We start from the raw sequence: 14274 nt of genomic DNA, 5'->3' as shown, positions 1-14274 counted from the left end.
GTAAAACATATTCTGTTCTCTATTTTCATTTATCTTGCTTTACATAGAAAGTGGAATGCTGGTCATGGGCAATAGGTGACCCACAGATTGAAAAACACTGGACAAAATTATCTCTAAAAAGAAGAGATGGGGCAGAGTATAGTGGCACATTCCTATAAATCCTAGCTCTTATGAGGTGGATGCAGCAGAATCACAAGTTCAAGGCCAGCCTGGGCTACATAGGGAGACCATGCCTTAAAATATTAAAAAAATTAAATCCTCTCAACTTAGAGGATGCAACTTCAAAGCATGGAGGCTCAGAAAGAAAGAAAGAAGGGTGGTGAAGACTGGAGAGATGGCACCAGGCTATACATAGGTATGCATTTATCACAAAATTGTAAAACTCCTTTTATTCCAACCTGAAATCCTCAAAGATTTCATGGTTCTGCAAGTCTGAAATTTCTGTTTCTATATTGAGCTTGGTATACTTAGGCTCTCTCCTTCTATCCACGTCACTACATACCTAGCAGACACTAAATGAATATTTGCCAAATTGACTAGCAGAGAAAGACTGAAGGAGCTGTTGGAATAAATGGGGGCTTCTGGGATGCTGAGGGAGAGGGGGACGAGTCTTTTGCTGAGTTTAGTAAGTACTCAATAAAAGTTTGCTGGAGATTAGAAGAAAAATAGAAGGCATTAGATTACAATTACAGAAAGGGGAATGGACACCAGCATTCAGCTGAGAAACTGGGGGAAAATCAATTAAATAATCTGTCTGTAGGGTTGAAGCAGAGAAGAAACATCTACCAATATGTAGTACAGGCCGCATTAATGTTTGCTAAGTTCAATAAAGCAAATGGAGCCAAAATGACAGTGCCCTGGGGCACAGCTTATAGTGAAGGAATCATGAACTGTGCTCAATACACATTTTAAGGGTTGCTGGAGGAAAAGTGGAACAGCTTGCTGCATTGATGAGAATGTGGTTACATGAACAGAATACAGCAAGAGATTAATAAGTGCTTTCTGGATTGATGGGTGAGGGGAAGGACTGCTGAGGAGATGCCTACGTAGTGTGTGCGTGGGTAGGGGGCAGGACCTAGTCAGAATAATGGGGGAAATTGGATTTTAAGGTGGGGAAATGTGTTCTTCAAAGTACATAACATGTGCACATTAAATGCTGATGGGGATAAGTAGGAAAAGTTATAGGAAATTCAGCTAGTGGTTGGGATTAGAAGAAAGGGGAGCTGAGGGAGGGTTCTTCTAGTATGGAGAAGTGCTTACCAACTACATCCCACATTCTGTTACATAGAAAATATACAATAACTATCTGTAGAATGGATTAAAAGGCTTAAATAGAAAGGATGGCATGTTAAGGGCTTATGAGGGAGGGATGATTAAATTAGTCAACAGATGGTACTCAATACATTTTGACTGAAACAGATCTCTGGAGAGTGAGCTGTTAAGGCAGTGGCAGCAACTTCCAGAGACCTGGAAAGAGGAGACTGGGGTTGACTCATATAGTTGGTTCTCAGAAAGTGTTGACTGGCTTAAATAGACTAACAGTCTTTTGGTGTATGGGCTTAAGGTTGGGAAGAGAGAATCCTAGGTGGTACTGAAGTGAATGGGAAAGGGACAATTCTTATATACCAGGTTCTGGGTTAATTGGAGGAAAGCTTGGAGGACAGGCTTTGTGGTTGGGGGCAGGTTCTCCTAGGGATAACGAAGGGAAATGTACTCTCTATACACAACAGGTACTGCATAGGTGCTGACTGCCTTTACCACTACTGGTAAAGGTAGCTGAGGAGCAGGCATAAACACACAGGAGATCTCAATAAATGTTTCTGGGAGCCACTGAAGGAAAGGGTCTTTGGAGGAAGGTCACAGACTGGAGCTCAGAGAGGACAAGAAATCAGTGTTCACTGACTATTCACAAATGACCTTTGGTGAGGAAGGCTAGGGATGAATGCAGAATTGTTTGATAACTATGCACCGGATTCTTGGAGGAAAAGCCCCATGGAAAGGGGGAAAGGGTGCAGAAATTTGATCTAGGCAAGCACAGTTCTCCTTTCATGCAAGGAAGATTTTTGTGGAGAAGGTGAAGGGCAAGTGCTCCATAAATGCTCTTAGGAGGGATGGAAAGAAAAAGCCTTTGGCAAAAGTGACCCAAGTGGTGCCCACAGCAAGTATTAAATATTTGAGCACTGGATTAACTCTTATCATAGACCTTTGTGGAAAGACCTTTGGCTGGGTCATGCAAAAGGTGCTCAGTACATGCTGATGGAAGCCTCTGAAGGAAAAGGCATTGGATAAAGGTTTGGGAGTGGGATATACAGCTGGCATTCAACAGATGCTTGCTGGATATACTAAAGGAAAGAACCTTTAGACAAGGATCACATTTTGGGGAACTGATCAATACTGAATGGATCCACCAAAGGTCTTTGAAAAAGTGTCTGGAGAACAGGAGATACAGGAAGCACTCGATAAAAGTCTTCTAGGTTCATTATAGGAAAAGGTCATTGAGGAGAGACTGCCAGTGAATCATACACAGGAAGCTTGAAAATGCTCACAGAATTCACACTTGGAAAATGATTCGTTTGAGGTGGGTTTAGGGATGGTACACGACAAACATTTAACGCCTCTTAGATCCTTCGGAGAACGCACCGCACCCTTCAGAGCTTGGACCTTTCAGAGAACGACCCTTCAGAGCACGCACCTAGACTTGGAATACATAGAAGGCATTCAGTCAAGGTTCATAGGATCCTTTCGAGGCAAAGCGTGTGATGAGAAACCGGGGTGAAATATACAACAGGCACTACTCAATTACTGTTTACAGACAGGGTTGAAAGGTCTTTGAAGAGGTCTTCTGGGATGGGATACAGCATCAACTGGATACATGTTCACAAGATCCACTAGAGAGGCCTTAGGGCAAAGAGTGAGGATAACAGGGCGTGAATCATGCTCTCAAAACATGCTCATGTAAGTCATTAAAGGCAAAGACCCCAAGGGAAGAGTTCTTCAGTGAGGTATACTGCAAGTACTGAATAAATGTTTACAAGACTCAGTAGGGAAGAGACCTTCCCGTCAAGAGTTGGGCAGGGCACATTTGGCCTTTGAAAGCTTTCTGCATATATTGAAGCCAAAGGCTTTTGGGAATGAGGATTGGGGAAGAGGTATAGACAACAGAAAATTGCTCCTTGTGCCCATTTTAGTTTGGAGGAGGTAAAAGCAGAGCGTAAAGGAAGGGTTGAGCTTAATCATTAAAAGGAAGTAATTGGGTGACGCTCTATAATTGCTCATTCACTGTAGAAACATCTGGGGACCCAGGCCCTGGAGGAGGCGCAACAGCAGCTTACCAGTCGGTATGCGGCTCGTCGATGACCAGCAGCACCCTGGCGGCGGCGCCCCCACGGCCTGCGCCCCCAGAGCCGCCGCCCACCTGCTCGCTGAAGGTGGCGGCTGCGGCTGCTGTGGTCTGCTTGACCGCGTTGGACAGTGACGAGAAGAAGCCACCGCCCCCCGAGGACCCGGGACTAGGGGCTGCCGGAGAGGCCACTGGCGCGGCTGTGGAGGCCCTCTCGGCAGTGGTGGTCACGGAGCCGGGCGTGGCCCCAGGGCTGGCGGCCGAGGGCGGCGGCGGCGGCGGCTGCGGACGCTGCAGGTCTGTCATGTACCCATTTGGCAGATTGGCCATGAAGTTGCTGTCCGACAGGCGGCGCCGCAGGTAGTTCATGGTGGCGTTTTGGGGCAGGGGTCCAAGGGGCAGTGGGTCCGTGGGTCGCGGGGGCGGAGCGCGTGGGGCCCAGGAGCTCAGCGGCGCTCTCCCGCACGATGTGACTCCTCTGCTGCCCGCTGCAGACTGAGGCAGCGCCGAGGCTCCGCCGCAGCAGCGCGTATGGTCGCGCCCGCAATCCCCTATCTCGCGCCTCTCGTGGTGCAGCCCGACTGGACCCACGGTGGCGCGGACGCGACCAAGGCAGCGGGGAAGGGGAGTTTGGGGAGGGCTGGCGAGTGACGTCAGCCCGCCCTCGGTGTTGGGGGAGGTGGTGAAGCGCGCCGGCGGCGGGGGCGAAGGCTCTGTCCGCGGTGCTGAATCCTACACTGCGCACGCGCCACGCCGCATCCTCTTCCCCTCCCCCCTCGCATAGGGGATGCGCAATTTGGGGAGTGGGGGTGGGGTTCTTGTCCGGAGGGTTCGGACCCTTAGTAAGGAAGCTCCCTCCCCACGACCCCATCCCATTTAGCTGCCTCTTTCTGATCCTTAGGCTCTCTTGCTCTCATACAGTTATCCTCCCCAGATACTTCGTTTCCAGTGTTGATTTTCACTGAAGGTATTTTGTGGGTGCGAGTGGGGGTAGAGGCACACTCAGAGGGGACAATAAAAGTAGAAATTCTCTTTACTGCAGCATTCCTGGCGAGACCTGTCTCCTGCATCCACAGTGTCTCACAAAGAAAAGAGCATGGGGGTGGTGTAAACATCACCAGATAGGCAGAGGTAGACACTTGGGTAGTGTACATATCCTTGCCCTTGGTGGTGAGAACCTGAAGAAACACAGGGAAAATAACACACATAGAAAAAGTAAGGAAAGACACAGGGTATATGTACATCATAAAACACACAGGCATCCAGGTATATATACAGACACACAAGTCCAAGGTAACACACATGAGCATATTGAGCACACATTATATACACAGGCAACACATTGACACACAAACACCCAGAGAGTTTCAACAAGTATACACATCTAGAGAAACCACATGCTCCCAGATGAGCATGGAAACCCTGGGTATGCAATGCAGAAACATTGCCTGCAGCGCTGGCTAGCCCTGATCTGTATCCAGCCTCCTTCGCAGATGCCCGTTTAGTCTACACTTCCTCATTCTTCGGCTCTGGACATAGCCCAGACCCAGTGTCATCAGTGTCCATGGCTGTCTTCCTCTACATATAAGAACTTTGCAGAGAGGAAGCCAAAGAATATTTTCATATGAAATAGTAAGGTAATTGTGGTGGTCTGAATAATAATAATAAGACCCCCATAGGCTCATATATTTGAATGTTTAGTCATCAGGGAGTGGCACTATTTGAAAGGATTAAAAGGATTAGGAGGTGTGGCTTTGTTGGAGGAAGTGTGTCACTGGGGGTGGGCTTTGAGGGTTCAAAAGCCCATGCCAAGCCCAGTCTCTCTCTCTCTTGCCTGTAGCTCAGCATGTAGCTTTCAGCTACTTTTCTGACATCAAGCCTGTGTGCCTGCCACCATGCTCCCCACCATGATGATAATGGACTCACCTCTGAAACTGTAAACAATTAATTTTTTTTTCTTATGGGAATTTCCTTGGTCATGGTACCTCTTCACAGCAATAGAACATTGACTAAGACAGTAACCCATACAGTGGTATGTGTCAACTTGTAAGATCCTGGCTACAGCAAAATTATAAATCCATAGTTATTTGTTTATATGTACACTGGCTTATCCCACTCTCAAACAATTCTTTGGAAAGATAATATTTTCACTTTGCAAATGAGGGGAATTCATGAACTTCAAATCATCCTCAAAGAGTCACATTCACTGTGATCAGTGTATGTGGCAGGAAGATGTAACAGTCAGTGCCAGTGTGTTCATAACAAAGTAGAGTGGGACTGTAGTAAGGGATAGGGCCAGAATGATTGGATATGTCATTGACCCTAGTGAACAATGATAGTGGACCAAATAACCTGGCAGGAGATATGCAAGTAGATTTGGGGTTTCTTGCCTGAAAGACTTCTTAAACCAGGTCTTTGCTATGTAGCACAGGCTGGCCTCAGCCTCTCCAGTAAGGAGATTCCTGGTGTGCACTACCATGCCTGGCCATTTGCTCATTCCTTATTCATTAAATTAATGGTTTGTTAAACATGGCAGCAATAGTGTGGGATCTGGAGTCACATAGCTGGGCTCAAGACCAGCCTCCACCATATGGTTGGAAAAGTGACTTAATCTTCACGAGAGTTGGTTTCTTTATTTGTAAAAGGGGTAACCAGAGGAGAGGCATAATCTCTGTGCCTTTGCAAGTGCTGTAGTCCCATCAGGAATGCCTTTCCATTTAGTACTCAAATCTGCCTGTGATCATCTCATCTTCAGAAATCATGTTTCCACCTAACCTTTGCCCAACCCTTTCCTGCTAGGTTCCTACAGTCCCCAAGTTCAACATTCCCAAGCCATCATTTTACTCCCTCTTCCAACCTAGTCAGCTTTAGTCTGTGCTCCAGGCCTTTGCTTGGCCAATCCTTTCTCATCCTCTTGCAGGATGCTCTGTGGTAATTCAAATGAAGAGCTCCCTGCATATTGGCTATTTCTAATGTTTTAAAATATGTAATTCTATTGCTAATGAAAAAAGAGCATGGTTTGTGGTGGCCTCTCTGGTGACTCAGGAGCAGTTGCAGGTCTTCAGGACTGTTTTGGCTCCTCTGGGCCTGAAATCAGGGCTCCACACAGCCACCTTGACTGTGGCTCTTCCTGGGAAACACAGACTCTTAGTACTTGTAGCTTCCTAGTGCCATCCTTTTCCCCTAGGTGGCTGTTTTCAGAAATTAACTTTTGTACATTGTCTTTTAGAGGAATTTGCCTCCCACTCCTCCTGGTTGTCTTAACTCTTCAAGGCAGAGGCAAATCTCCATACCATCTTCTCCAACAGGAATAGGCATACAGAAGAGTCTAAGAATAATTTCTTGTGTGTTGGTAAGCAGCAACTTAAACATGCCAGTATTGTGCCCATAACACATACCTACACATGCCACCCTAGTGTAAGCACGCACACACACACACACACCTCATGCTTTTAGTGCAGTTATAACCTCTTAAACCACACACCCAATATAGCCCTAATTCTCGAAAAGCTATGGAAGTCTACATTACAGAGCTATGTACCTCACAGTGCATATATACACATACAGTGCATGCACAGCCAAGGTTCCACTTTCTTGCAAACACATATCTCTTACACTCTGTAGTAGCAACTATAAAACCTCACTTTGACCCAGCCTTCCCAAGATGACCAAGTTCTCATGGACTTGTTTTCGCTTCTACCCATCAACTCGTGTTATACATTCTGACAAAACTCTGGGTCTCACCAATCTCCCACACAAAAAGGTCCCCTTCACCTACTGCATGAAGCTGCAAACTCTGCCCCTAATACTTAATACCTTATTGCATGTGTGGTGTTTCAAAAATATCCAGTTTATTACTTTTCTGTGCTAGTGTCTCTGTTGTAAAGTGGGGGATAATATTGACCCTTTTGGGTTCATTGTGGATTAAATGAATCCACACTATGGAAAGCCTTAAGACACTACTTGGCTCTTAGTAATTTGCCTATTATTACCCCTATGATGATTCCTTCATAATTCTATCATGAAGGGGCTTAGCATTCAGTGAATGGTAAACGAATGAGCAAATTCTAAGAACACTTGTGTCTAGGTTTGTTTCCATTACTGTGGAGGCACGGGCAGCTGATTCTTTTTCCTTGTGTCCCCAATGCCCAGCACTATTGTTAGTATACAGTAGGCGTTAAGCATTGAATACATGTTTGAACAAAAGGAATGCCTATTCTGAGTCTGCTCAGACTCTCAGATGTCCTCGCCTTCTACCAGTCCTCCTCCAGCCCAGATGCTCAGACTTATCTCTAGCATACATATACACTAAAGTGTTAAATGAACAAATACAAAAAGATGCACCTGGATTTTTGTCTTGGGGGTTCCTCCAGGCTGATGCTAACTCTAGCTTCTCTTTGCCCCTGCCCCAGCTCAAAGTGCATCATAACCACCTCCTCAATGCCCCTTCCTCCAGCTATTTGTTATTGATAATTGTGGTGTTGGAGCTAGGCTGTTTTCAGTGGGTGGGTGCAGGTGTTTTCTCAGCTGGGTGCCAACTCTGGTCACATCCCACCCAGTTCACAGAGCTGCCAGCTGAGAGGCTCTGATGTGTGGGTGGGAACCTAGGGAATTTCATAAAGTAAGAGATAGCAACTAAATAGCACATGGGTCAATCAAAAAGTTCCTGCCAAGGTAAACAGCCAATGACAAAACTCACCCTGTCAACAGTCTCCTAGCCCACCCCCTTATAGTCATGGCAAAGACAGGCTGGGTCTGGACACTTGCTTTCCAAGCTGCAAACACAATTGAACAAAATATTTCACAACAGGCCACTACTACTTTGCTCTAGAAAATTCATTGCTTCAATCAAGGAAAGGGGGCAGGTTTCCCCCATTCTTTAAGGAATCTTAGAAGAGTTTATAAAGGCTGGTTTATTGAGGGATTTTAGGGTTTTTCTTCCTCTGGGTCTTTGCAGGCAGGCACATGTAGACATGGCCGTTTCTCTTCCACCATCAGCTTCTGCCCCTGTAGCTCCTCACACAGTGGCCGTGGGGTTCCCCAGAAGGTAACATTCTTCTCACCCTGACCTTCGACCATGGAAACTGTAGGCCTGGGGTGTTGGGGAAGCAATGGAGAGAAGCTCAGGGAAGGCAACAATGTATTGAAAAAACTTTTTTTTTTTTTGAGTCTGATCTCAAACTCAATGATCTCCCTGCCTCAGCCTCCCAGATGTGGGAATTATGAGCAAGTCTCATAACAAAACCTTTTTTGGTGGTATTAGAGATTGAACTTAGGGCCTTGTACTTACTAGGTAAATACTCCAGCATACCCCATAGCATAGCATTCTTCTTCTTTTTTTTAGTTCCTACTGACCTATCCCCTCTCTTTCTATTTATTTAAAGAGTCTCACTATGTTACCCAGGCTAGCCTTGAACTCATGCTGCAGCCTAGGAAGGTCTTGAACATGTGGTCATTTTGGTTCCAGCCTTTCAAGTAGTTAGGATTAGAGGTTTGAACCACCACACCTGGATTAACAACTCACTATGTACCTAACACTATGTCTAACTGTGATATTGGGCTATTTCTGATAAAGAAATAGAAAAGATAACTTCCTGTGCCTGTTTCCCTCATCTAAAAAATGGCAGTAATAGGAATACTCTTAATTCCACACCCTTCTCTCTCCTCATACTCAACTTAAATCCTTATCCCAAACCATTCTTTCTTCTCTTCCTCCCTCCCTTTTCTTTTCTCTACCTTTCCCCACTTTATCCAAATGGAACCTTAAATATTCAGGAAGATTTTTGCCAAGATTCTTTCTTCTAGTAGGCAAGCCCTCTATTAATTTTCACCCAGATTCTCTCAATTGGTTCTTCTCTACATAGACTCTAACTCTTCTTGAGGAACTAATGTGACACCCACAGCTGGGAGATCCTATCGCAGTGACAGGCTTCTCACTAGCTGTGAAAAGAGCCACTAAATCTTGACCTCTGTGGTGTAAGGAAGGGATGGGTAGCTTTTCTCTTTCTATTTCTGGGGCCACTGTGGTGTCCAATAAACACCTAGGGTGGCTAATCAGCTCTGCCCAGGACTCTGCTCACAATTTGGATGTCAGGAATGCTTCTCCCAATCCTCATCTGCCCAAAAAGGTCTGATTAGCTTTCTAGGCCCAGGGAGCAGTGATAGTCTCATTGCCACTTACCTGTCATTTTTACATGGATTCTATCATAGCTCATCTCATCTGGGTCCCTTCTGTCCATAGATATGGGTTCTTTTATCTGCAACTGTTGCTAAAGAGGCCTTGGAGTACCTCAGGGCAGTGAAATGTGGAGCGGATGAATGGAGGTATGGGTGACTTAGTAAGTCAAAGTACGCTAACTAAGAGTTCAGTGGGGAAGGCCACATGAAAGACTGTGTGCATGGAAGCACTGCTGAATGACTGCATTAGTAACCAAGGAGCACAGAGGCCATGAAGTCTTCTCCAACTGCCTTTCCTATTCTTTCTCTCCTCTTCTCTAAGCTGAGAGATGGCACTGGCAAGGCAGGCACCTCTGAAGCAGTGGTGAAGCTCAGTGTAACCAATTCTCTTCTCATTCTTCAGCATCATGACCCCCTCCTAGGAATACAATGTCCCCCAACTCACGGGAAATTGGGAAGCAAAGGTGTGCAGAGGCGCTGGCGGACACGGGTGGGGTTGGGTCCACATGGTGGTGTGCAGAGACCCCAGGTACTCCACTGTGACCATGAACCTTTCACTGCAGTATGGAGGGTGGGGGCAGAATGTCATAGTCAAAACTGGAGGTCTTAATGGGAAAAAGAGATTTCAGGGACATAGGATCCCTAGCATTGCTACTGCATGGCTGCCCACCCTTACAGTACTGTCTGTGGGTTACTCACAGACACAGTTATGGATGTCATAGCAGTGTCGAATATCATGGTTTTCCCCAGGACATCGCTGTCCATTAAACTTGCGGCCTTTACAGTTCCTTGTGCGTGACTGCTGGCCCGGGATTTCCTCACAGCTGATGGACTTCATGTTCACACGGCTGCAGTGACTCCATTTCCCCCAGGCCTCCCACTCCCCATTTACTGTAGAGACAAGAGGTAAATGGGTTTGGAGCCAGTAAAGAGCCTCAGGGGAAGGAATGAAGGCTATGGGAGGGAGTAAGAGTGAACAGATGTGGGAGGTGAATCAAGGCATGAGGGTAGGAAGAGGAGGATCAGAGGCAGGAACAAGGCTTTGGCAGCAGGAAGTGGTCAGCAGTGATGGGCAGGGGGCTTAGAAATGGGAATGGTGCCTCCTGAGTTGCTAACCAGGGCAAGGCATGGCTGTGTTACAGATGTGGGCCCGAGTGGCATCACCAGCACAGAAGAGGCCCCCATGACGGGGTACAGGGCGATCACATGTTCGTCGTTCTAGGGTCTGGCCCAGGCCACAGGTTACCGAGCAGGGGCTCACAGGGCCCCATGGCCCCCATCCACCAGCCACTGTTAGAATGGGAAAGAAAGCAAAATGACCGGCCACCTTAATCATGCATACACCCCAGCTTCCCTCTCTGACACCTCTAAACACAAGGCAAATTGTCTTCAAATGATGGGCTTGTGATCACATGGTATAAGAATGCTATTCCTTTAAATGTCACAGTATCTTTGCCAGAAATCCAATGCTCCACTAGCTCTGTGCCACTGACCTCATCACTACATACCTGGACAGGGTGGCAGGCCAGTGCAGCCCCGATGCTCATAGGCTGGTCCTGAGCAGGGCTTCCCAGGGGGCTGGTGGGAAGGCGCTGGTGCAGAACATGTGCGGCTTCGTGTCTCCTTAGGTTCTTGAGTTCCGCCAAGGCAGGTTCCTGAGCAGGGGCTCCAGGGGCCCCAGGCTGCCCAGGCCCCATGTGCTGTGGTGGGAGTGGAGGGATGAACTGTGGTCAAGAGTGCTCAAGTCTTTTCTCCCTGGCAATTTTCTGCTCTAACCCAATAGATCCATTCTGGGTACCCCTTCAATGTCCTGTGGCTGCCCTTACTCACTGGGGCAGACCTTCTGAGTGTCACAGGCCTGTGATTGCTGGGCCTCTCCTGGGCAGTGGCCCCCACACTTAGGAGCAGGGTGGTCACATACTCGTTGACGGGTCTGGGTTCCTTTGGAGCAGGTGACAGAGCAAGGCCCCCAGGGTGCCCACTCAGACCAACCACCCATTTCTGTGGGAGAAAAAGATGGGAGGTAGGGGTGGCACTTAGGATTCCTTCCTTTTATGTGTGTCCCACATAAGCTAACCCTGTCCTCCTAGCTCTTGTTCTCTTGTTCCTATTCCTAGCCTACCAGCACTACTTATCTAGACTATGGCAGTTGCCTTCATACTCGTCCCTCTGCTTCAGATATGGCCTGTCTTCTTCCAAAATCAAGTCAAAGTTAATTTCTCCCCTTTTCACAATACAAATTACTCAGACTAAAGTCAATGTGATCACTTCCAAGCATTTTCCTCCAGCAATCCCAGCCTCCTCAGTTTCCCTTAAAGCCACACACGGATCTGTCCTCAGGGCCTCTGAACTGATTCTTCTGGCCCTGGGGCTGGGTAATACAGAGTGCATGCCCACATTGCTGATGTTCCTTACCTGGACAGCATGGCTGATCCTCACAGGCCTGTAGCTGCCACTCAAGGGTTCTAGGAGCCACCTTCTCAGAGCACTGCCCACCCCTGCCCACACAGCGCCTGTGTCGCAGTTGGGACCCCTCAGAGCATGTAACCGAGCAGGGGGCCCATGAGGACCATGGTGACCATCGTGGGGACCTACAGAGAGGAGCTCATGTTGCATACTGGTATGAACTGACAAGATGGCATGTGGGACACTAAAGAGTACAGGTTGGTACAGGAGGGGTTCTGGGTAAATATACAAGATGAAACAGTGAGCACCTACTTACCACTTAGGGATGGTGGGGGATTGAATAGGAAGATGTTAGTATACAGTAAGTGTATGATAAATTTCATTTCCCTTTATGACAAGGGCCTTGGAAATCCCCCAGGGACTAAGCCATACACAATAAGCAAATGTAAGGACTTTTTAAAAGCCCAGAACTTCTGCCAAGAACCCAATAGGTCACCACCCTGTACAGTTGCAGGCAGACAGGAAGTGCTTAGAAAAACAGGAGCTTCAGAAACATCCTAGAGCTATGCTTAGCCTCCTGCACAGGACTGGGTGTGCATGCTAGTGCTAAAGAGACATGAACGGTTAGCATGATTGGGGGCCCAGAGCTGCTTTTCCAAGATCTCCAAACCCACCATTTTTACAGTGTTACCCTGAGTACATAATAAGCAGTCATAAAATATATCTACAATACATTAAGTTTCAACATATGTAAACTGGACGTCATGATTAGGAGACTTGAGGTTCTTTCAGAGATCAAACTACCACAGAGGAATTGCACAATGAATGTGTCATTACAAATAAAGGTTTGGGCATTGCCCTTAGAATTTCTCCAAGGTCCTCCATTCCTATGATGGATCTATATACAATAAGCACTCAAGTATCATCTGTTATAAGTTAGGAGAATGGAGCTACAACCAAAAATATCTAAGTTGCACCCCACCTGCAATATTTACAGGAAGTTCTGACAGTGGTACTTTTCAATGAGGGCTGATTTTGTCTCCATCAGGGGACATTTAGCAGTTTCTAGAGTCAGTTATGGTTGTCTTTTAAAAACAATTCTCTTCATACAATACATTCCGACTATAGTTTCCTCTCTTTCCACTCTACCCCCAGCCCATGAGACCCACTCCTTCTGTTTCCCTTCAGAAAGGAGCAGGCCTCCCAGGGATATCAACTGAATACAGCATACAACAAGACTAGGCACAAACCTATCAGGGCTTGGTGAGGCAACCCAGTAGGAGGAAAAGGGTCCCAAAAGCAGGTGAAAGAATCAGATACACCCCCACTCCCAATGTTAACCAGTGGAGGGAGTTGTTAAAAACACTTAGGGGAAGGTCAGGTATGTTATAAAATACCCAACAATGCTCAGAACTCATACCCCCAACAAAGAGCTCCAAATGGCAATAGTGCCAAGGTTTTGAAACTCTGAGCTATGGTCATGAGAAAGACTTGGGTGGGGGCACTCTTAAAAGCTCCAGGGAGAGAGTACAGTTCTGGATTATAGAGCTCAGCCCAGGTTCCCCCGAACCTGCATGCCTGACAGAGACCACCAGCGTGCTCTTGGAAGGCATAGGCAGCATTAAGACAGCAGTCTTCCACACTGATATCTCCCCCAAGGAGGCCTTTGCATTTGCCAGAGGACTCCTCATACTGGGTAAAGCAGAGCACAGGGTCTGAACCTGTAAGATCAGGGGAGAAGAATGGACAATCAAGGTATGGTTGACCTGGGCATCCCTGGGAGGACATCTGGGCCCTCATCCACTTACCTGTGACTGGCAGGGTAAGCAGTAGCAGCAGGAACGACTGAGGGGCTTGCATTCCAGCAAGCATTTTGAGCACTACGTCTTTGTACTCTCTTACAGAGAGGAGGCCTGGCTTAATCTGGGCTGTTCTGCTCAGGAAAGAGGAACCCAGCGCAGGATGAACTGGGAGGGTGTGGCCTCTTTAGCTCTGACCTCTCCCTTGAGCCCTCTGCCTCCTCCTCTTTCCATTTCCTGTGTCACCCTTGTTCCTGCTTCTGACACCCAATCTTTGCCACCTAATACCCCACACCACCCAGACACCTCTTAGTTTTCAATTAATTTGTATGAGACAAATTCTCACTCAAGGGCATTGGAGCCTGTAAGTATGGAGAACCACCTGGGTGTATGACCTTGGATAAGTCACTTTAAATTTTCAGCCTGAGTTTTCCTTACTTTTTTTTAAGAAAAAGTTTTATAATGTAGCCATACCAGGCCTGAAATTTGCTTTGTAGACTAGGCTTGTCTTGAACAGGCATATCACACCATGGCTGGCTCATTTTCTTACCT

At 47.0% G+C, this 14274-nt stretch overlaps 2 protein-coding genes across 2 annotated transcripts in view; both read right to left on the bottom strand.

The window, feature by feature from the left end:
- Syn1 (synapsin I) overlaps positions 1 to 3845 on the bottom strand; it is a 48954-nt gene extending 45109 nt beyond the window's left edge. Inside the window, 1 exon segment of the mRNA XM_028884905.2 lies at positions 3333 to 3845. Within this exon segment, the coding sequence (XP_028740738.1) occupies positions 3333 to 3709 (377 nt within the window). The 5' untranslated portion in view covers positions 3710 to 3845.
- A 4313-nt stretch (positions 3846 to 8158) lies between these two features.
- LOC114703917 (complement factor properdin) lies at positions 8159 to 14256 on the bottom strand. The gene is made up of 9 exons (XM_028884971.2): positions 13732 to 14256; positions 13494 to 13644; positions 11933 to 12108; positions 11348 to 11518; positions 11026 to 11217; positions 10634 to 10807; positions 10217 to 10408; positions 9963 to 10074; positions 8159 to 8432 (listed from the first exon to the last, which is right to left on the bottom strand). Exons 1-9 carry the CDS (start codon positions 13793 to 13795, stop codon positions 8267 to 8269), a joined length of 1398 nt encoding a protein of 465 aa, XP_028740804.1. The 5' UTR covers positions 13796 to 14256; the 3' UTR covers positions 8159 to 8266.
- Positions 14257 to 14274: the final 18 nt, after the last annotated feature.

This window comes from Peromyscus leucopus, chromosome X (genome assembly GCF_004664715.2).
Source record: "Peromyscus leucopus breed LL Stock chromosome X, UCI_PerLeu_2.1, whole genome shotgun sequence".
NCBI classification, from domain to species: Eukaryota; Metazoa; Chordata; class Mammalia; order Rodentia; family Cricetidae; genus Peromyscus; species Peromyscus leucopus.
This window is presented reverse-complemented; position numbering and strand designations above follow the sequence as displayed.